Source organism: Lathamus discolor, chromosome 4 (assembly GCF_037157495.1).
Source record: "Lathamus discolor isolate bLatDis1 chromosome 4, bLatDis1.hap1, whole genome shotgun sequence".
NCBI classification, from domain to species: Eukaryota; Metazoa; Chordata; class Aves; order Psittaciformes; family Psittacidae; genus Lathamus; species Lathamus discolor.
This window is the reverse complement of record NC_088887.1, coordinates 32,537,259-32,561,592: the sequence shown is the minus strand read 5'-3', so window position 1 is coordinate 32,561,592 and position 24,334 is coordinate 32,537,259. Positions and strand designations below refer to the sequence as shown.

The following is a 24,334-nucleotide window of genomic DNA, read 5'->3' as shown; positions in this document are numbered from 1 at the left end:
CAAATAACTTTGCATTGTTTGGGAAGGCACATCTGTAATTATGTATTACTTCTTTCAATTTACTGGATTGTTATAAAAAAGTCACTAGAAAAGGCCCATGGGATTTTACTGATGTTCATGTGCACTGCCAACAGAAGGGGGGCTAAGGGGGTAACTTGATTTTGACTGCAAACTTTTTTTTTTCAGTTGCTAGAATGAGTTAATTTTTGCGTGTTTATGTGAACCTAATAGGAACTTACAGTCATTGTTTGGACTTACCGTCACAATGTCTGTTCCACCTGAGAAGAACTGCTTAAGTTATAGTCAGTTTTGCTTAATGGACAGAAAAATAGAGCATTCTTCTGCTGTCACATTCTATGTGAAGTATCCTAAAAGCTAATGAATACAAGGAAATTAAATTGTAGGAACTCTTCAATAACACAGATAAATGTTTATGTCAGAAGAGGGATAGAGTGTGATAAATAATCAAAGATGTATTTTATCTTAACTTCCAGGAAATTTTCTTGACAGATTTTAAAAAAGCATTTAAAATTGAGAACTTGACGCTGTGTTTAGTGATTTTTGGAAGCCACCTTACTTTATCTGATACTGGAATAGCTAATAAAAGTTTTATTGCTTGAAATATGTAATTTGAGAGAAGAATTTTTTTACTAGTAACGGTTTTTATAGTAGTTTTTTAAAATGGATAGTCCAACCTTCAGTTCCTGCATTAGATGCGAAGATTTTGGTACATTAAAAATAAAGTCTTTTCATCTTTTGTTGTTGCTAAACCACTGAGAATTTCCAGGTAGTGTCACACTGTAAATATGTGCCTCCTAATTTCAAATTGAGAGTTAACGCTCCTTTTGTTGTCTTTGGCTTGCATTGCTGCATGTCTCAGATTTCAGGATCTGTATAACAAAAAACTTCATCAGAGAATTAGGTTCTGCCCTGCATATTGACAGAGGTCTTTTTGATCATGTCTGCATCTGATTTTGGAATGAATGTTCCATTTCTTGCTGCATAGCAGTATCTGATGTGTAAAAGTGCTCTGCCCATGCTGAGCATTTAGCATATATCTTGCCTGTTAGTAAACTTCAGGCTCTGCTTGCATTCTGATGTATAGCCGTGGAATTAGTGTAACACTTCTGCAACTCGATACCTGAAACAGTTTACTCTCTGTGTAAGAGAAGTGCCCCTAGAATTCCAGAAAATCTGTGTTTATGATCTGAATATGCTCATGATAAGAACCCATATATGGGGTGTTCGTCACTTAATTTTCTGTTTCAAAAGTCAGTTCTTTCTCTCTGTTATGCTAATACTAGTGTGAATGTTGTATGTGAGAAAGAATCGGTTCCCTGTGATGGATGGTTCTGCAAAGATAAAAGATGTGCCACTGCTGTCTAAGTAAGTCTTGTGTTTTATCTGTACTTGACCTTGTCAACCTACAGTATGTAAATTCTAGCCCCATTTGAATTTTGTTTGTTGAATCATTTGAGCCACCCAAGTGAAGGCTCAGAGGCTACAAGTTACGCAAACACAAAATGATGGTTCCTGACCCAGAGCTTACAAATTGTGAATGAGAAAAAGACCTACAGGGACAGGATGACTATGGGATGTTAGATATAATTATAGTGAAAAGGGTCTTAAAAGTGAATGCAAGAAGCTCATATTTGCTGCAATAGAGGAATTGTCCTACAAAAGTATACAAGGCCAATACGAAGACGAATTTTGCAGGTTTATCCTGGATCGATAGGAGTACAGTGTTCTGTTATGTTAGTCTTATGTCCATGGTTGAAAAGTCAAAATTATTTGTGGAGTACTTGTTGAAGAAGTCATTTTTAAAAAAAAATTAAGAAAACCAACTGAAAGGAAAAATATTTCCTCACCTTATTCTTTCTCAGTTATATTCAACACTAAATACATCGTGAAAGGTGGAGGAGACAGACAACTGCAAACACATGACATTTACAACTCTGACTTTATTAATTCTGTGAAGAGTTTCTTGTTAAAATTCTATTAGTGGAGAAAAGGAAAGGTGATAATGTTTTCTTTGGTGATCTTTCTCCTTTTAGATGCTAAACTCCTTAGTATTACAGATGAAGTATTTAAACACCCTTCTTAAAACTACGACCCATGTTGAGAGTACATTACCAAAGAGCTTCCAACTCTAAAGCAGGTTATGACCCATTGGATCTTGTTTTAGAATGCAGCTATTTATGGCTACGTGTGACACAGAGTAATAATCAGATGCAAATCATTAAATGAAGATAGGGTGGTTGGGTATCAGTTTTCAAGAGAGGTTCTGGAAGTTTGAGTCAGCAATTGAATGTAGGTTAAAAAACAGATCTACTGTTGTATCAAAGGAGATGACGACTGAGACTGACATTCATATAAAAGTGCTTAAAAATGTGCTGCATGTAAAATGTACAGAGTAATCCTTCCAGTTCTACTCAACGCTGGGAGTGCTTAGGTGGAGTTATTGGTCCAGTTTTCAGCACCAGGCTTCAAAAGGTGTGGATTTGCTGAGCGGAGTGCAAAGCAGAGAAATTGGTTCAGAGTTTAGGAAACATGACTCCTTAGATGGGGAGAGGGGGATATAAAAGAACTGTTTCTTTCATCAGAAGAAGACAAGACTGATATAAAGAATCCTTTAATCAAGTCATTGGTTCCTTACATGGAGAAAATGAATAAGCATTTCTCCATTTTCAGTGGATGTGGGGCAACATTTCAATGCAGAAATGCAGATGTGGTATTTTTTTTCTTTAAAATTGCTGAAGAAAGATAGTTTGCTTGTACATGCTGTTGCTTCTCCGTCGTTGTGAGTTTTTATGAGTAGTGTGGAGAAAGTTCTACTAAACATGGAAAAGGAAGGAATAAAGACTTAGATAGCACTTGAGGTTACTTCCAGTCCTCTGTGACTGTGGTGTAAAATTGTGTCTTAGATTTACACTGTAGCTGTCAGCATTGGCCTGTTGTTAGTGCAGGGTTTCAGTTTACTTCTGTGCAGCTGTGGCTCATTTTGGTATGATTATAAATCTGGGTACAAGGAGCTAGCCTTCTGCTGATGGGGTGGATTTTTACTTTGCATAAATGTGTGAAGAACTGATCTTTTTCCTTCTGCATATTTATTTATTTTATTAATTTCTGACTATTTCTGAGTGGTTTTGCATAGTACCATATATATATGTGTGCTGATGCTTCCTATTTAAGACATTCTTCCCAGCTGATTTTTCTCCACCTCCAGAGCTAAATGAATTTACTGCAGACCACCCTAACCTTGCATAAGACCTTACTGTTTCATTTAAAATAGAATACCACCATGTCTGCTCACAATTTCAGCTTGAGTAGTGTTAAATACTGCTAAGAGTCATAGTATCGTATAACTAATCCTCCAAGTCTTCCTTTTTCTCTTTGATGCTTGCTTCTGTTGCATGTGATCGAATGGTTTTGCTCGTTCACCTACTAGCCAGAACACCTCTACTAAGGCCTCACATCTGACTAAGCTTTAGTATAACTCAATTTAAGTTGCAGGGTCTACTGAACACCTGTTTTGTAGAAATGTATCAGTAAAGCTGAATAAGAAAATTTCTTTTCTGCGCCTTGGTCTATGTGATGTACAGCTGTGATGTACATTCTGTGATGTACAGCTAAAGAACACACATCCAAAAAACAGGTGAAGGAGGACCCAGAGGTCTGTCAGGAGGTTCAGAAATTATTTATGACAGATTTCAACTATTACTTTATGAGTACTGATTACCTATCTGGCGAGCAAATGCAAGAATGGCATGTCGTCAAGCACATCCCCTGAGAGCTAGTAATGGACAGCAGGACTTGTGACCAGATTCTGGCTGTTGAGATACTGTAACAGAGTAATGATGAAACAGAGATGGGGGAGAGGGAAAAATTACAGGGGATGAGCTGTCAGTTTTCTTTGTTTTCCATACAAGAAAGTTTAAATGCTGTTTATAGTGATACACAATTAGAATTGGACATGTTACATTTGTCAGTACTTGCAAGTGATTCCTGAGATTACTAAGGTAATGCCAGAATGAAAGGCATTTTTTCTTTGGCAATATTTGGTATATTCAGACTTCATCATCCAATATGTGCAAATGCTTTGCTCAGGAAAGAGGCAAGATACCAAGATCCAAGTATAGGTTTACCTGAGGACTTATATGGCTTATTGCCCTCTGCAAACTACTGCTTAAGCAAGTAGGCATGGTCCAGATACATGATTCAGGATGGTTGTGCAGCCCTCCCCACTTGAATGTCATCTCTTTTCAGCTCAGTGCTTTACCCATTCATCCACCTGTCATGGTAAGGTATTTGTACACATTTTATTGTCTTAAACTGGGCATTCCTGTGAACTTTACAGAAGCAGGAAGTTACTGCTTTTCTTGCATTTGAAGAATACAAAGTAAAAAGGCTACATGGTGATCTTTGGGTTTTTTCCTGCCCACCCCGACAAACAGAATCCACTGTTTCAGGACATGAATATCAGCTACATTTGTTTTGAGTCTGTGGTTAAAATCTACATTATGATGACTGTTTCTGAAGTCTACAGAGGATACTGTGGCCAGCATAAAGTAACTTCCTTATTTTGAAATTCATTCTTAATCACCCATGAAATTAACTATTGGAGTCTGCCTTCAAGTTGGCACAGTCTAATAGTAGGGGTTTTAAAAATATTTAACAACAGAACTTTTCTGTTCTTTATTTATATGGTTTTGGATGTTGGCTCTTGCATGAGAAAAGTGCTGTATGCTTTAATACTGAATTTAGAAATCTTGTGGTTTCTGTTGGCACTGTGAGGGAAGAGCTAGTATAAGACTGGTACTTGATGAGAGCATTTTTGTGTGTTAATCGTTAGACACAGGAATACAGAGCCAACTGAGTTCAGCTATTGTGTTTATTGCCTTTTTTCATTCACCATAAAAAAAAAAGGCAATAATTTTTCTGAATTACTATCTTTAACATGATCTGCAACTTGGAATCAGAAAAAAACCCAAAGTGTCGTGAGTTCTTTCTTCACACAGAGAACAAGCAATTGCTGGGATATTCTATTTAGGGATGTTGAAGTGTAATGTTCAGGATTTATAACCCAGCTCAATGCTTCATTTCAAGTCAGCTCAACAATGAATTTGAAGTGCCTATGTCTTTTAATGCCTTATGAAGGTTCTAGTTAGGATAGCCCATGTTGCTACTCTGGCTGTTAGCCAGACTCCTCATCGAAAAGTGCCTTCCCTGTGAAGCATTGCATAGCTTAACAAAAAGGAACCCCAAATAGGATGGTAAACGTAGCCACTTCGTGAAACCTGATACTTCAGGGCGAAACTGAGGCATATGGAAGCCTGGTAATGTTGCCATGGGTAGACATGTTTCAAGGTTTAAATCATTCACAACTTTAGTATTTCCATATAGTTGAAGCAACTTATACTTTTGACTAGGCTGAAAATGCCCCCATAAAGCATTAGGTATTTTAAAGGAAAAATGCCTTTTTTTCAGGCAAATTAATTCCTCCTTCTCTTAGAGAATAGTGGCTTTTCTGAATCTGTGTTTTCTATGAAAAAATTACGTATAAGAAAAGCATCTGATTGGGTCTTATAATGCCTTTTAAAACATAATATTCTAAACTTCACTTGCTAAACAGTGTATTTCAAATAATAACTAAAACGGGGGAGCTAAACTGCCACTTTCCAAGAACTTCTTTTAAAAGTGTCTCTCACTGGAACGTTTTTTCTTTAAACAAAAAAAATACCTTTTTTTCCCAGGCTTGCATTGAATTTATCATTTTGTATTAATCTCTTACATCATACTTAAGAAATTTCTAGGTGCAACACATCTAGTTTTTTTGATGGTAAAGGAGAAAATTATTGACATTTTGTCTGTGGGAGTTTTGCAATTAAATTCTGGGCTTACTGATATAGAAGAATACAGTGCCTCTGATTGCTTTTGCATAGCAAAAACATGTTAGTAATATTTTCTTCAAAGATTTTGTATTTCGCAGTGCTTGATTGAAAAAAAGGCATGCAAGTAAAAGAACTGTGCTTTACCTGCCAGTCTGTGAACCCAGCGTTGATTTATAATAGTTGTAACATGTGGGCAAAATTATGCAGTTGTAATTAATGACGAGTAATGTGTCAAATTGCCGTCTTCATGATGATGCTCAGAACATATATTGTACAGTGAACCCATGTCGTATAAATAAGAAAACAAACCAAGTGTTCAGAACTTACAAGAAGTCCTCTGTGTGTGTTTAAATTACACAGTGGAAAGGCAAATGGACATTTTTAAATTGAGACTTAGATGATTTTGGCCACCAGTGGTAATGAAGAAATTTGCATGAAATTTTAGCTAATTCTTTCTCACATTAAAAATATTTTACAGAAAGAATGTTTAACAAACCAAGAGGTCCCTCAAAGGTAAAATCTGATCTATAGACCACAAAAAATCAAACAATGGAAAAATATGCTTCCTCTTCTTTTAGTGTAGGAAAACTATGGATTGTACCATTAGAAAGAAGAGAAAAAATACTTTTCAGTTAGCAGTGGATTAGGAAAGCTAAAACTGTACTGCGTCCTAAATTTTGAGCACAATATATGTTGCAGTCATAAAATAAAAGAAAGAAAAGCAAATCAGATAATTCAAAGGATTTTACAGTATTCTCTTACCAATAAATTATTTGTGATTATAAGTATGATTGGTTTTGATGAAACTTTCAATAGTACTTTTCAGTCGCATGCTCTACCAGTGAGGAGGGGCACAAGAAGCTGGGAGAGAGCAGAGACAGGACACCTGACCCAAACTTGCCAAAGGGATATTCCCTACCACAGCACGTCATGCCCAGTATATAAACTAGGGGGAGTCACCTGGAATGGCACACTGCTGCTTGAGTTGGGCTGGGTATTGGTGGGCAGGTGGTGAGCAATTGCATTGTACATCACTTATGTTTATTGGTTTTTCATTTACCCTTTTAGTTTTATGTTCTCTCCCCTTGTTATTTCCCTTATCATTAGTAGTAGTAGTAGTAGTAGTAGTATATTGTACTTTAGTTATTAAACTCTTCTTATCTCATCCCATGGGGTTTACATTCTTTCTTCTTCCCATCCTGCCCAGAGGGAGGAACAGGGTGAAGTGAGCAAACGGCTGTGTGGTGCTGAGTTAACGGCTGGGCTTAGACCGCAACAGCCACTTTACTGAAATGCTGTTTTTCTTCCTGTGCTGTATGGGGTTACTTTACGGTTAAGGTTTCCAACCAAAACCATTCTATGATTCTCTCTCAGACAGTAACAGAATTGTACACCTATAGAATCATAGAATGGTTTGAGTTTGGGGGGAGGTCTAAAGACCATCTAGTCCAACCTCTCCTGCAACAAGGAGGGACATCTTCAACTAGATTCAGTTGCTCAAGAGCCCTGTCCATCCTGGCCTTGAACATTTCCAGGGATGTTCTGAGCAACAGATGTCTGAGCAACCTGATCCACTGCTTGACCATCCTTGTTGCAAAAAATGTCTTCCTTATATCTAGTCTAAATCTACTCTCTTTTAGTTCAAAACCTTACTTCTTGTCCTACTGCAACAGACCCCGCTAAAAAGTCTATTCTCATCTTTCTTATAACCTCCTTTAAGTACTGGAAAGCAGCTATAAGGTCTTACCTGAGCCTTCTCTTCTCCAAGCTGAACAATCCCAACTCCCTCAGCCTGTCCCCACAGGAGAGGTGTTACATCCTTCTGGTCATTTTTGTGGCTCTCCTGTGGACCTGCTCAAACAGGTCCACATCCTTCTTATGTTGGGAGCCCCAGAGCTGAAGGCAGTACTCCAAGTAGAGTCTCACAAGGGTGGAGTAGAGGGGTAAAATCACCTTCCTTGACCTGCTGGTCACATTTCTTTTGATGTAGCCCATGATACAGCTGGCTTTCTGGACTGTGAGTGCACACTGCCAGCTAACATCCAGCTTTTCATCCACCAGGAAGTACCCCCAGTCCTTTTTCACAGGGCTGCTCTCAATTCTGTCATCTCCCAGCCTGTATCAATACTGGGGTTTGCCCAAGCCTAGGTGCAGAACCTTACATTTGGCCTTCTTGAACCTCATGAGTTTCACACAGGCCCACTTCCCGGCTTTGTGTATCTAATGAAGTGTGATGAAATTGCTGTTAAAAGTGACATCACTACAGGCTGCATTGATCTCTATGTTTTAAATTTTTTATAGCATCTATATTGTGCCTTGCTTGGACAAAAGTGGTTAGATCTGGTTTTGATCGATATGTTTTATCTTTTTATTCCACTCTGAATATTCTATTCTAACATGTTTTGATAAATATGTTTCACTGCATTCCAGTAACCATTCTGCTTCTTAAATCTTGGCATTGGAGTTTACTTTTTAAAGAAATCTTTTTTATTTCCATTTGTCCTGTTAACTTTTCAGTATGCTTCAGGTGGCCTTCTCAAATAAAGGCGATAAATTTAAAAGATTACTTACTATGGGGAAAAAAATAAATAAACTGTTCAAAACAGTAGAGGTTTTTGCTTTTCAAATTAAAAAATTGAAACAACTTAAACTTCTAAACTCTCCTCACATCTCCCTTGGAAACTCCCTCTTTTACTATAAGTTTGTGGTCTTGATGATATTCACAGAGAAGGCGATTTACTGAATAAAGAAGTTCTTTAAGTTTTCAGTTTTGGAACATTACCAGTGTGTCTGAACCCAGGTTTCAAATTTTACTGGCATTTTGTTGGCAAACCAATTTTTTGGAGTCCTTTCTTATTTAGGTATGTTTCCTGACACCTTTGGCTGTATGGTACTGTGTTTTAAAATTCTCTTTTTTTTTTTTTTTAAGAGGAAAAGCCTATAAACATATACAAAGGACTAATTATAAAATACCTGGTATAAAAATAGAAAGACAAGAAAATTACCAGCTGAAAAATGCAGTGAGCATTAAAAATGAGCATTTAATGGTAGAGTTTTACCCTGCCTGTTCAGCATGCCGGATTCTCAAAGCAATTCCACAAGCAAAGCATGCAGTATTCTGAGGCCATAATACAGTAATTTAAATCAAGTACGTGGGTGGTAAGAAAGAGGTGGTTTAGTCTTCCCTCCTATCCTCTGGCCTCTTTTACTGTTGCTTCCCTTTTGCCAACAGCAATGTTCATTTATGTTAAGCCAGATTAGAGCATTGATCCAGCTGAAAAGTAACTCCCATGGCTTTGCTGTGCTTACAGTCTTCCTATGTATTGCAGTTTAGTTGAAGCAGTACTGTTCTTAGTGCGCTGCTCTCAAAGACTAACCAACTAATGGAAGTATATGTAAGTTGCTAACCTATGTTATTCCTATTATCGATAGATTATTCCTTGCTGAAAATGTCATGACTGGTATAGGACAATCTTTTTGTAGTATTTATTGAAGCAAGGTACAAGAAACTAGAAATCCAAAGTTCCAGAACTTTGTTAGTTTTCCACAGGTCTGGGACACTGTAACACTTTGTCATGGTTTAAGACCAGCTGGTAACTCAGCACCACACAGCCGCTTGCTCACTTCTCCCTTTCCCCCCCCCACCCTGGGTGGGATAGGGAGGAGAACCAAAAAAAATGTAAACTGCATGGGTTAAGATAACAGTTTAATACCTGAAGTACAATATACTACTACTACTACTAATAATAATAATGATAAGGGAAATAGCAAGCGGAGAGAACATAAAACTAAAATGGGAAAGGAAAAAACAATAAACACAAATGATGCACAATGCAATTGCTCACCACTCACTGACAAATACCCAGCCCGACCTGAGTAACAATCTGCCCTTCTGGCTAACTCACCCCAGTTTATATACTGGGGATGTTGTGCTGCGGTATGGAATACCCCTTTGGCTGGTTTGGGTCAGGTGTCCTGTCTCTGCTCGATCACACAACTTCTTGTGCCTCTCCTCACTGGCAGAGCATGAGAGACTGAAAAGTCACAGAATCACAGAATCCCAAGGGCTGGAAGGGACCTCAAAAGATCATCCAGTCCAACCCCCCTGCAAGAGCAGGGTAACCTACAGTACATCACACAGGAACTTGTCCAGGCGGGCCTTGAATATCTCCAGTGTAGGAGACTCCACAACCCCCCTGGGCAACCTGTTCCAGTGCTCTGTCACTCTTACAGTAAAGAAGTTCTTCCTGATGTTAACGTGGAACTTCCTATGCTCTAGTTTACACCCATTGCCCCTTGTCCTATCACTGGATATCACTGAAAAAATCAGGGTAAGTGCTACAGAGCAGCAACTAAAACATCGGTTTGTTATCAGCGGTGTTCTCAGACTGAAGCCGAGACATAGCACTGCACCAACTACTAGGAATGAAAACAAATTACAGGTGAAACCAGGACATCCTTCATCCTTCTTCTCGCTGATGTACGACTTTAATGTATCTAAGGAATTCTGACAGAATTTGACACTAAATGGTCCTTTCTGTACTAACATTGCTATAAGGAAACCCACTAGAAAGTGAAAGAAGCTATGAATTTTTGCAATAGAACAGAAGAGCACATTCATGTAATAGTGTATTCTGGCACATATTTTGCCTGCTGGATATAGGCAAAGTTATAACAGTGCAGAGCAGTAAGATTCCTACCATTTAAATAAGCCTCAGTAGGATTAACAGTTTAGGTGTTGTTCTACATGTCTCAGCTGTGGGAGTCAATCTTGCATATTGCACCTGGTCGTGTATAAAATACTGCATGGAAAGTAGAAGATGGATAAAACTAAATATTTAGTCCATACAAGAGTGTGAAAATTACTTTAGCCTAGGATCCTACATGGGATAGAGAATGGGATTCCAGTGAGCAACCTTTGGGCTAAATTGCTAATTTAGTAATTAGTAGCTCATAGCTGGTTTCTGACTGATTTCAACCAAACTTAAGGACAGCTAAGAACACCAAAAATTCCGAGTTTCTGTACATTTCGTACATCTCTAGGGACAGAAATACCTTACAGCCTCTCCGGGTACCCTATTCCAATGCATAGTTATCCTCATAGTTCACTGTTACTCATGAAATTGATTAACATGCATGCCATCTCCTCCTACAGGTCATTGGCAGAGATATTAAGATAGTAATAGGATAGGTCTCAGGATGAATTCCTGAGGAACTGTAGTTGTATCCAGCCTACAGGTAGATTACAAACCATTACTTTTCAATCCCAGAATCCAGCCACTTTTTTACTGATTTGGTACTGCATTCATCTAGACCACAATGGCCAAACTTGGATACAAGGGTGTTGTGAAAGATTATCTTGAACATGGTTGCAACATTTGCCCTTCTCCATTCATCTGGGACTTACTCTGATCTCCATGACCACAATGATAGAAGACAGCCTTGGTATGCCATCAGCCAGCACTCTCAGCACTCTCAGGTGCACCCCATCTGCTTTTATGGACTTGTGTGAGTTAAGATTTCACAAGAGTTTTATGAAATCAGTCCTTTTCTACTCTTGGTATTTTCTCTTCTCCTTGAACTCTGTCAATATGTGTAAAGGCCTGGGAGACCTTGTTGTTAAAGGCTGGGGTAAAGAATGCATTGAGTAACTCAGTGTCATAAGTGTCCACCGTGCTTTTGTCTCAGTTAGTTGCAAACCCACATTTTCCTTGTTCATTGTTATCATATAGCAGTAGAAGTTCTTGTTGCTGTGTTTCTTGCCGATCTCTAATGTAGTTCAGCTTCAGCTTTCCTAGCATCATCCTTGTTTGCCTGGACAATGTTTCTGCTTTTTTTTGTTGTTGCTTTTTTGTAGCATTTCTCCTTGCTTCCGTCTCTTTTGAGCATTCGTTCTACAGTCATGAATTCCCTTTTTAGCCAAACCAAACTCCTTGTTTGCTTATTTTCATCAGTATTGTGATGGACTGCTATTTTGTCTGTGGGAGACTGTCTTTAAAGGTGAGGTCTTTTCAGCTCACTTGTCCTTCAGAGCTGCCTCACATAAGATGCCATCTATCAGGTCCCTGAATAAACTGAATTCTGCTCTTGGAAAATCCAGGGTTTGCACTGTGTTACTTGCCTTTTTCATTCTTCTCAAGATCCTGAATGGAATTGGTTCATGGTTGCTACGGCCAAAGCTGTCACAGAATATCGCCTCCCCAGTTAGCTCTCCCTTATTTGTAGCAGATCAGGTTGATCACTCGAGTTGATCATCTGATTTTTGTGTTAAGAGCTTGTCCTTAGCATCCTCCACAAGTCAGCTGGATTGCTTGCATCCTACTTCATTTGCCCTTTAGCAGATACTGGGACATGGGAGTCTCTCCATAGGAATCAGGATCTGTGATCTGCAGATGTCCTCTGCAGTTGTCCAAAAAGGCTACTTCCACTTCTGATTAAGTGGAATGTTACAGACTCCCACCATGATACCATTCTTGGTGGCTTCTCCTCTGATCATAGCCCCCCAGCTCTCAGTGAGTCTACTGCCCGTTTTACAGAAGACTTCTGTATCTTTGAGCTCCTTTAGGTATTTGTGTTCTGAATACAGGCTACCAAGTAAGAGAGAGAGACACAGATCAGTGCTGCTAGCGAGGAGTTCTTAGCTACCTATTCTGCTTGGCCAGCACGCCCTCTGGCAGGCCATTCAGCACACAGAGCTTGAAATCAGACATAGCATCATGTAGTTGAAGGCTATGAAAAGGAGATGGGGGGCAATGGAAGAGAGTTTAGGAGAAATATTAGTAGGCAAACTGCTCATTTTGAAATTGGACATAATGGACAGAAACAGTGGATATAAAGTGGTAAAGCAAGTGTTCAGGGCACCTTTTTGTTCAAAATAGTGCAAGAAACTGGTCAAAAGGCATATTTCTTACCATTTGGCTAAAAATTATAAGGGCTTTTTTTATGTTGCTTTTATAATACTCTATAAACAAGCTATTTGAGAGTGAGATTTTCAGATGAGGAACTTGAAGTAAAGGGATAAATCTGTTCATAACTTACTCTCTTGTGCCCAGGTATTTTAACATCTGGAATGCAATGCTGCCTGTTGTAATACCTCTGCAATACTGTAACACAGCAGGATGCATTAATGAGAGTTTCAATCTTAAACCCACAACATCAATGAAATTTATAGTTGTCAGGCCTTTAACATTATTCAAACATAGTTTTTGTGGTTTCAATTCCTATTTTACGTTCATATAGGAAGAAAAGTCATTGTTTTGACTAGCCATGAAGACAGAGTCCTCCTTAGACTTGAAATTTCTATAAAACAATTAAATATTGTTTATTACTCTTGACAGCATTCATAGTATGCACTACAGGGCAGAGGAAGGACATTTGTATGGAAAACTGTGCAAGAATCTCTCTCAATAATTCAGCTGATTTAATATTCTTGAATACCACAAGTGCCTTGCTCACGTTTTGGAAAATACCACAAAAATCTTCAAAGCAGAAATATTTTAATTTTTTTTTTTCATAAAATTGCATGAAATTCTGTTATCATCTCCTACAGTCATGAAGGTGCCATCTGATATTCTTCCTGATGGATAAATTTGTCTTGAGACGTTTCATGTTCCCTCATTCTCGTATCTAGTGTGGTCTTTTGACTTACACATACAGCAAGTTAGTTAAAGAGCCCAAAAAAGAACAGAGAATTTCTTGAAGGAAAAAATTTTGTGGGGGAAATGTGGTGAGCACTGTGATTAAGTCACTCTGCAGAAAAATCAAATTGTTAAATCTGCAGCTGATTAAGTTGAAAGCAAAGAAGGGAAGTCGATACATAGCAAAGTGCACGTACAGTTACTCTTTCTGGTAAGGGAAATCCGAGTTGTTTTTCCCAGAAAAAAACTAACAAGCGCACACAATTTACAAAGCTCTGAAGTTGGGAGGTTGGAGGGGGGGCAGTTGTGTGGGGGTTTTTATCATCAGAGTCTTCATGATAATTCCAGCACAATCTCAGGAAGCAGTAAAAATAAATCTTTCTCTTACTGTATCAGTCTGGATATTAACTTCCCCATGTTGTGTCCATTAAAGAATTTCTTCCTGGCCCTTAAAAGTCTCTGTATTTAATATGTTGTTACCTGCTGCCAAGCCTCTAATAGTTACATTCATATGTTCTGTTAATCATCTCTCTTTGTTCTAGAAGCCTGAGTTTTGGATTCATAATTAACTTTTTTTCCCTGCTCTGATTACTTTCATCCCATCATGGCAGCACATGACTTTTTTTTTTCTTTACCTATTTAAAAGCAAATCTGTAAATGCAGAAGTTACAGAAACCAGTGTAATCTCTTTCTAACTGTACTTCCAAATTTAAATTAGATTTTCTTGTTACAAAACCATGAACTTGGTGTTGTAACTGAAGTCACACGGTTCCCAGAAGACAGGGCTGAAGCCTCATGAGCTGTGGAGGATTTTCATCAGGTGGCAGCATAGGAGGAGGTATATTTTTAATGTTGAAGGTTGGAGGTAGATAATTAGCCTGGTATCAATGTTCAATCTGTAGGGTCCAAAGGTATGACTTACAGAGCTGTATTTCACGTTAACTGGAAGGGGACTGGCAAAGAGAACTGACTATTGCTCTTTGACAACGTCTCACTGATTGAGGAGTAGTAGTGTGGGAAAACATTGTGGAGCCTGTGACAGCTTCTGCCAGTTTGGGTTCAATTATTTCTAATTAGCAAAGGCATTTGTGGTCCAGAATTTGCTTGGCTCCTCCGATAACCTCCCATTCTGATCATCACGAAAACAAGTCAGCCTTTTAAAAGATATTATGAAACCTTAAGGATCCTTCTTACATTTTGCTACTGATACAGTCCCAAGAGTTACTTACTGAAGCCCTGATTTTTGACCCATAAAGCTTAGAGATGGATAGTTACTTAGTTTGTAGCTTGCATATAGGTGTATGCCTGTGGGCAGCAGGGGGGCACTTCTGCTTGCAGCTGGTCCTTGCTGCCTAGGGTTACTTGCTTGATTGCAGAACTTGAAACACCTTTCATACGTATCTGAAATTCAGAGGAAATAATTTTGAACTCTTTGCAGACTTGGACTGCACTTATCTGCAAGACAAGATTGCTTTTATATGAATGAACAATGTCGTATTTGTGCCATGTTAGAAGCAGACTTTTAGGCTATACATCACTTTCTGGGTTTACGTTGCTAGCAACATCTTGAATATGTTTTATCTGTTAAATAACTCTTCCTGAAAATGGAGGAGGATCTCAGTACGGTTCGAATCTGTTTTAAAGTGGCTTGAATGAAGTTCTCACAGTAGATTTTTTTCTTCTTTTTTTTCCAAGTCTAGCATTGACTCATTTGGTGGTGTTAAAGTGCACTTTCTACTTATCCCCAGAGGAAAGTTAGTATTCTTTTAAGTGAAACTATTTTAAAAGCAGAACACAAGCCTAAAATAAGCCAGTGTTCTCTAGAGTTCTCAGAAGGTGTAGATTTATTTACTGTAGTTAAATCATAATTAGTTCTCAGGGGATAGTGTATCTTTTAAACTGCTTTATTGCCACCATATTGGTTTTCTAAATAATCAGAAACTGCTGCTCTTATATTCTGTAGTATGAACAAAAATTTGCTATAAGTAGAAACAAATGTCTAGAATTGCTAGTTGTCGCTTACTGAAGATAGTGACGCGCAAAAAATAAGCACTTCAAGAAAATGTAAAGAAATACAAAACGTATGTTATCAGAAGGCACCTTAAATAACCTACGGCTATAACTTTTTCCAACGTAATAGCTATAGTAATGTTTTACATTATCGTTTTTCAGTTAATCTTTTTTTTAACATTCTAATGCTTTTTGGTCAAGAATAAATGTTAACTGAAAATGGATAAATGGTAGTGCAATGTTAACATAAAATATTACCTGATATTTAAGGCTAGATTTTCGTGAATGCAGCTTAGTGTTTCAGCTGATAAGCATGGGGCTCTTTTTTTCCTAATTGGCAGGTTAATGTTCGAGTTGCCTGAGGAGATGGGTTTAATAGCTATTGCTGTTCGCCAAACACAAGGGAAAGGTGAGTGAGTTTCCTTCTAGTGCTAATAAATGTGTATTAAATATATAAGATATGACATTTTAATGTCACCAAGTCTTAAAGATACATTGTGAGTATTTTTGACAATATAAACTACAGAATAATGTTGTCCTCTTCTCTTCCCAATTGAACTGTGGATTCAGACTCAAAATGTAAGTTAATAGAGACCAAAGTAAACATTTTCAGGATGTTTGGTAGCTTTTGCAGAAATGATTTAATGGTCTTCTAGTTTCTGCCAAAAAGTCTCCACAGTCATGGAAACTGCAGTCACTACATTTAGTGTAATACAAGTCAGGCTTCCAAATCTGAACTCCTTTTTGACTTAACTGGAACAAGACTGGGTCTTGACTTGCTCTGAGGTAGAGGTTCCTGGAGTCTGCAGGATTTGCCTGAGCTGTCATGTGGGCTTTCACAGTCTTTCACAAGTTCTGTCCCTTTCCCAGGAGGGTGCTTACACTGATATAGAAGCAATACTCATTTTATTAGAAGAATGTGAAGAATCCAGCCTAACAAGCTCTTTGGAGCATAGAGCTACATGAAGGTGTTTACCTGGCTTTTGGTACAGATCTAGCTTGGGTCAAGTTGATTCTATATAGATGGATTTCTAGCTACACATAGAGCATCTTCACAAACACTTCTGCAGATAACAAAGCGAGATTTTTTGAATGTGTATGTTGCAAGATACCAGGAAAATCCAGGAAGCCAGTAATTTGGGACATTCTAGGAATTTGAGTAGCAGCATACACATTAAACAGCTTGCTGGGTTTTTTGAGGAAAAAGGTTTGCGTGTTAACCATTTTTCTTTCAACATTAGTTTTGAAACCCCATTACAGGACTTTTGGTAGATTCTGGGATGGATACTAGTAAGTCTGTCACTTTTCTAGTTGTCTACACAGTGATTAACACAGTGACCTTTTTTATAAATACTTTTTTCTTGAGTTGATTTTTTTCCTCTCCTTTCCCAGGTCGTGGTGGAAATGTTTGGCTCAGTCCCGTGGGCTGTGCGCTATCCACTTTGCATATCACCATTCCTCTACATTCCAACCTGGGCCAGAGAATTTCTTTTATTCAACACCTGGTGTCCTTGGCAGTAGTAGAGTCAGTTAGATCAATACCAGGATATGAGGTATGTCATTCTAATTTATCTCAAAATTCCTGTTTCCATTTTCATTAAATTCAGATTTTAACTATGTCTTATGTGTAGAATGACTGAATGCGTAATATAGTTTTTCAGCATTAATATAGTGGTAAACTTAGCCTTCATACATGCTTGATTATTTATGTGTTTTAGGAAATCTAGTATATATATGATGAATACTGTCTTTTACTGAGCTGATTAAGTATACTGCACTCATTTCACTCGGTCTTATGAAACTTAAGACTCGGTCTTCAGCAGTAAAGAAAATGTCAATGTTGTTTGTTGAACAATTGAGTTAATTTGTTTTGATTTTGAAGGAGTTGGGGAAGAAGGAGAAGGGGAAAATGAATAAAACTGACAAATCCTTTTCTATTTTTTTTTGATTGGTGCTGTTTCAGTGGTCACTTTATCCCTTTTAAAGGATTTTTCCAACCCTTGTTTAAGGTTGAAAACTGATTTCTAAAGCAAGAACTTAGGAGTATTGCTCTCAAGAGGGAATCAAGTGTCCTGTCATCAGTATTAAAATGAAGAACCAGTCTTCTTCATCACCTCATATATCTCCTTTTTAATGTTACCATTTCCTAATATTTGCTAACTATAAAACTTTGGTATTTTACAGAAGTAGTTAACTAAAGCATATGTTTCCTATATTACAGAAAATCAATGACTTATACACATTTACACATGAACTTTATTATAGTGGCACCCAGTAGCTTTGCTGTAGTTTAGAGTCTGTCAGCCTTTCTATTAAAACCTTTTAACTTCAGTGCTTCATAACTTGACTATAAAAACAAAATGCTTCAGGCAAAAATTTGCAATATAAAATATTTGGCTACAGTGAATAATTTAACTATTCAAAAATAGAAGGGCAAGCTTTAGCTTTATAAAATATGAGTATGATTGGGGAAGGAGTTAATTTATGAATGGAGGTTATTTTGCTTCTGTACACATACCCTGGTATACTGTGGCAATTTTTGTTTTATTCCATTCGAGAGAAAAAGGGTTAGAGGTTTAGACTGAAGTGCTATATATTAATATAAAAATAGTGTGTACCAATAAAATATGTACTGCACATAGCACATGTACAATACATAGCTCACTTTGACCAAGACCAAGCTACTGAATATCTTTGATAGTACGTCTACCCTAGACAGTGAGTGAAACCAGTGTTAAGGGCCTGGACTCAAACATGATAAAGCAAGGAAATGCAAAGATTTATTGGGAATTCAATGCGTAAATTTTCCCTTTTGACTTAGGTAATGCAGGGCTTTTCTTTATGTCACATGACCACCCATGCTATGCAGACTACAGTAGCTGGAAACAATGGGCTAATCTATACTTGATTGAGCTTACATTCTCTCTCCAAATTTCCATGCCTTTGTGGGTGCATGTCAGAATCTTAATATTTTAGCGCACTAAAGTTGTTTGCTATGCTCAAAGTCCGTTTCAGGATTTCTATTAAAAATACTGAAACACCTGTGTCTCAGTCGTCATTTTTAGGTTTGCCACAAATGTCGACTGTACTAAACAAGCAGCAACTGAGGCCTTTGTTAAAAATCATGTTAAAAATCTGAGCACTCAGTTGGAAGTTTTACTGTCAGATGTTAGTGCTACAAATGCAAATGGGTTTTATACGAAGAGAATGCTTTGCTTTCCCATTCTGAGAATAGCAGACATCTCTCTCTAGTAAGTAAAGACAATAACGTGCTCCATTTCCAGCATATTTTGTGACACCCTTTGTTTCTTTGACATATGAATAGTTGTGCAGTACCTTGTAACTCTGTTTTGTGACAAAGTCTCTGCTTTGTGGTTTATACCATGAGAATACCCAGTTGACTTGCTTGCTGTCACTTCAGTTGCAGAGCTAGTGTCTGGTTTTCTTACAGGTGTATGTTTCCTTTCAGTAAGACCTACTGAATAGCCCTTTGGAAGATCTCTTCACACTGATAATACCGTTTAACTATGTCATACTTTGCATGTCTCAAGAGCCTTCTATAAATCTTTTCCCAGTGAGAAGTCATTTTCCATAATGAATATGAATTGGTGATACTCTCTCTTAGAATGCTTTGATAGCAAAATCAGGTAGTATTTCCTGTCAATGTATGTGCAATGGACTCCCCTCTGGCCTTTTAAATCTGTCAGGAAAGTAGACATGGGCCCAGGTGCAGTTTTCACACATCCTGTAAAGGGATTTCATAATCTACAATAGGAGGGAATGCAGCTCTTGTAGTCCTGGAGCACCTCCCATAATTTGCCCCTGGGGATACAGTCATATGCAGTTTTTCAAACTGCAGGAAGCACATTTGCTTTCTTTTTGTATTTAAGTAGCCGGTGCAAAGTTCAGTTCAGTTCTGTGGTTTCAACAAAAACTTCTCTATTGCACTGGAATGGTGTCACACAGCACAGTTTGTGTTTCCAGCTCCAGGGTGTTGCTTGAGCATAGCTGCTGAAAGCGTGAATATGTTTAGGATGTTACTGAAGTATTTACGTAGTTGTGAACTGGAATTTCTCCTTTCTGAAATTCAGGATGTTACTGTCTCCTTGTCTGGTTTCTGCAAGGATTCTCAAATACCACGTTGATGTTATTGTAGGCTTACCCTGGTTGTTTGTCAGCAGTGAGCCACAGTGGCTGCCACAGTTTGCATCCTTCTTGAGCAGATATTGAAGGAAATGAACTCTATAAAACCTCACAGTTTTGAGACTTAAAATCTCTGGTATCCTTAGAGCCCCTTTCGGTTGCTCTAAGCCTTTTTCTTTTCTTTTTTTTTTTTTTTTTTCTTAAGAAACAGATGCTTTTATCTGGCAGCTGAAAACCTCCTTAGTAAACCATGTAACCACGTTACTGTGACTTCTTCAGTAACATCTGGGAAGCACTTAAATAGGTACTCATTAGGAAGAGCAGTTGGCAGTATCACATTTGGTGTGACAAAGAAGTGCAGAAATTATAGAATCTGGAGTGATGAATGACCTGTGTTCTTAAAATCTGTATCAGAGGGCAAAGTGTTACTAAATGTATGTTTTTTGTTTCTTTAGGATATTGATCTGCGAGTAAAATGGCCAAATGATATCTACTACAGCGATCTTATTAAGCTTGGTGGAGTGCTGGTAAACTCTACACTTACTGAAACAACATTTCATATACTTATTGGTAAATGCCTATTTTCAAGCTTTTCTTTGCTGGTTTTTTTTTTCGGAAGAAATTTGTTATTAATGTCTTTATGAGTTCAAATGATAAGGACAAGAACATATAATGACAGCAGCCATAAGGAAGTAAAGAACAGTATTAAATCAGAAGGAAGCACAAAAAGTAAATGTTTTTCATTCTTCTTAATTCTATATGCATTACAAGAAAAACGTAAATGCAGACATCTGGGCTGATGTAGTGGAGTTCAGAGAAAGAGCATTTCAAGAAAGAGAGAAAATGTCCTCCTTGATCTATTGCAGAACTAGAATACTAAATGCTGAAAAATGTATCCATTTTTATCAAATTTTTTCTTTTTTTTTTTTTTTTTTTTTGCAACATGACAAATAAAGAACATGCCTTTTAAATCAGGAGAAAAAGAGCTACTTATACATAATGCTTTCATTTCTCCTTTGTATTAATTCATAACTTGTTCCTGTTGATATTTTTCTAGAAACTGGAATATTGCTTGTGAAGCAGCAGTGAAGTAATGATTCCATTAATTAACCACTTTCTTTAGTTCTCTCTAAAAGTACTTGGGAAGGCTGGGTCAGAAAGCAAAGAACCACAGTCTGTTAGTTCATTGTAAGACAAACAGTCTACCTGGAAAGCTGGTTCCAAAAAGGTAGCACAAACAATTTCGGAAAGATTGTACCTGTATTTTCCAGCAAGACCCGGTGCTGTAACAGGGGACGACATTTAGGTGTGCAAATAAGTATTGAGATATTTTTATCATTTCAAGTCTGATAATCATCCTGCTATTTGTTAAGGAATTTTTTCCCCTAACCAGCAGCAGCACAAATCTGTCAGACAAGCTTAGAAACCTGCCAGCAGAGCTCCAAGTTCTGGTTCCAAAAACAATTCTCTTTGCTATGTTTAGAAAATTAAATGAAAGTTCCTAGCAAGTCATAAAGGTTAAAGAATATGATAATATTTGGTTTGTAGCACAGCAGATAAGTAAAATATCTAGTGTGGCCATGATACCTCCTTCTGTGAAACATACATGCCCAGCCATTAAATTTTCAGTTCAATTTTTATATCCTCAGTCTGTAAATAATCTACATGTACAGAATGGAAGTCACACTGTGACACTTAAAAAGTCTCTCTGTGCCCCGTCAACCATTTACTACTTCCATAAGTTTTTTCCAGAGCCTGTTCTAGTTAACACAAGAAAAGCATAAATGGCTCCAAAATTAGTTCATCTTTTCAAATATCTCTTTGCACAGTACATATTTGTTTTACCTTGTGTTTCTTACCCTAAACACCAAAACATTCAAATTCAGGAAACTTTCTGCATGCACTCCCTATGATGTCCATAAAAGTCATCTTGGTGGTGGTAGGTCTGAGTATATACAAAGATGTACATTTTCATCAGTGTTCTTTCACCCGGAAGCCTCTAATATTGAAACTTATTTGCCACTTCAAGTCAAGGATCTTTACATCATTTCAGTGATGTATGGCACTGAGTGACTCATAACTTCCTGTATTAGTAGTAGCAATGAGATCAAACTTCTACAGCAGGAAAGGTAAGCCAGATGCATCATCCCCTTTCTACAGCCATGCAGATTTCTTACCTAAACATCACTGTTGACATGACACTCATGAAGAGTATCCCATATATGAGTGTAATAATGAAAAGCAAAGATCATCTACTGGCTTCACTGCCCTGAGAAGTGCCTCAGGAGAATAAGGTGAAAGACAAACCTGCCTTTTCACCTGTGCCATGTGCTCAAGGCTTCATAGATGACACAGTTCATGTTCATACTTTTAAACATCGTGGGTTTTTTTAAATGGAGCCTTTGTTTTGTTTTGGGTTTTGTGGGTTTTTGTTTGGTGGGTTGGTTTGATTTTGGTTTATTAAGAACTTAGTTGTTGCAGGCCTTTTGGAAGAAGAGTTCTGTAGAAGGATATACTGTGTTAATGTAAGGGCCAGACTCGGAACAGACATCAGTAGCCAAACACAAGTGGAATGCAAGGGACAGCCAATGTGTTTGACCTGCAAAAGCTCTGTCTGCCTGTATGCAGCTAAGGCATATCCAAACAGTGCACAGCTGCTGAAGGCAGGTCTAGCTCTAGAACTGGAAGATGTGTTAGCCACATCAGCACACTGCAAGATCAGTGCTAAATGTTTCTTTTTCAGTCTTCTCGCAGTCTTCTCACTTCTTACTGTTCTCTTTTTCAGTCTCACATGGGCAGAGATGCCCTAAGAGTCCTGAGCAACTGATATTTTTCAAATTAACTGGCTAAATTTTTGCCATGCTGTTTATCCCCAGATACTTCTGCCTCAGCTGAGCTCATCATCTCAGTATGTCTTTCATGTCTGCTTTGATTTTTGAATTGCTAACTACTGATCTTCATATATGAAAGACTGAGTGCCCTGAGCCTGCAGATGAACTCCAAGGCCCTGTTATGCACTGTGACAGTACCAGTCACAGCTTGATGACCACAGTCACTCTCTCTTCACTTGTACTGTATCTGAGTGTAAACAGCTGAGTTGTTTTTTGCTGGCATGGCACATTTTATCTTCCAGTTCATTTTTCTTTCTTTGTGTCTTTACAATAATACATTTCACCTCATTTCCATAGGATAGATGGTGCTGGTATCACTGTGACTTTCCTTGCATGCATTCTTCAACTAGTTAAAAGTTAAAAAACCCTTTTCACTGAAGAGATCCTTCTAGAATAGTCTCATAATAGCAAATTTACAGAACCATGCCTCTGGACCTTCTTGCAGATGGAAGTGTATCATGTCTAAACCTGATTGACAGAGAGGACTTTTATCCCAAATGTGTGAGGAAAGAAAAATCCAAATTATTAGGAGAAAAAAAATAAACAGGTAATACAATATATTTCTTTACATCCCTCAAAGCCTGTTTCAGCAGGCTGCAAAACAGGCCCCGAGAGCCATATTTAAATAAAAAAGGCATTCTGCCAACATTATTCTAGAGAAATTCAGTGAGAGACTTAAGGCTTCTAAAGGATATGCTGCGATGATAGATTAAGCAAACTGGAGTCTTACACGGCAAAGTTAGATCTTCTGAGCTTTTCAGAGCAAGCCAAACAAGGCTTATCAGCAGAGTAGAAAGGCTTAATTTTCAGAAAATGCAATCAGCTGACTGTAGTAAGCAGAAAGGTCTCTTAATTAAATTTTAGAATGAGAGATAAAACTCTGTCTTAGAGTATGATCAGTGATTTACTCTCGATTAGCTAATGACCCGTCAGGTTCCAGGGAGCGAAAACATTTCTCACTTTGATGTTATTGTAACCAGTGTGCAAATAAATTATCACTTACCATCTTCCTAACCCTCATTGGTAGGATGGTTGTTGGAAGACTGCGCTGCATTTGCTTCTACAGTTCTGAGGAGGCATTTTAAGGGCAAAGAACAAGTAAAATCTGGATTTCCCAGTAGTAAGATTTAAAGGTATAAAAGACTGAAGAAAAAGAGCTACTGGGACCATCCTTAGAGACACTTGTATCAAGTAGCTGAATAAAGTACTGACTTTCTGGCGGTAACAAAGTATTAGTATTTACAGCTCCTGTCCTCTTCTTTTGGTTTGTCTTCTTCAGGCTTTGGATTTAATGTGAATAACAGCAACCCCACCATATGCATCAATGATCTCATCACAAAATTTAATAAGGAAGAAGGGAAAAATCTGAAGCCTTTAACTGCAGACTGTCTTATTGCAAGAACTGTAACTGTGCTAGAGAGGCTTATAGATATTTTTCAGGAGAAAGGGCCCAACGGAGTTCTCCCCTGTTATTACAAGTACTGGGTACACAGGTAAGTATAATGTTCTTTTTGAACATTCTGCTAAGGAAGTTGGAAGAACTCATGGATGTCTTGTCTTTTTCTTCTTTTTTCACTAGATTGCCTTCAATACTAATGATTAGTAGTTAAAATATGCTCCCAAGTAAGATTTCTCCTAGATTTCTCCAAGTAGGATTTCCCCTTTTTTAAGGGACAATAAAAATAGCACATTGTAAAATCGACTGGCTAGCACAAGTTAAAAAATTATTCTAGGTATTTTACTCGTATCATCTCAAAAGAAA

The 24,334-nt window shown here is 37.8% G+C and overlaps 1 protein-coding gene across 3 annotated transcripts in view; it reads left to right on the top strand.

Moving 5' to 3' along the window:
- The window catches only part of HLCS (holocarboxylase synthetase), a 127,324-nt gene that overhangs the window by 96,566 nt on the left and 6,424 nt on the right, over positions 1 to 24,334 (top strand). For all 3 annotated transcript variants that reach the window (XM_065676928.1, XM_065676929.1, XM_065676931.1), the window contains 4 exons: positions 15,880 to 15,947; positions 16,931 to 17,091; positions 20,137 to 20,251; positions 23,852 to 24,065. In XM_065676928.1, the coding sequence (XP_065533000.1) occupies positions 15,880 to 15,947; positions 16,931 to 17,091; positions 20,137 to 20,251; positions 23,852 to 24,065 (558 nt within the window). The remainder of the gene's footprint in view (positions 1 to 15,879; positions 15,948 to 16,930; positions 17,092 to 20,136; positions 20,252 to 23,851; positions 24,066 to 24,334) is intronic.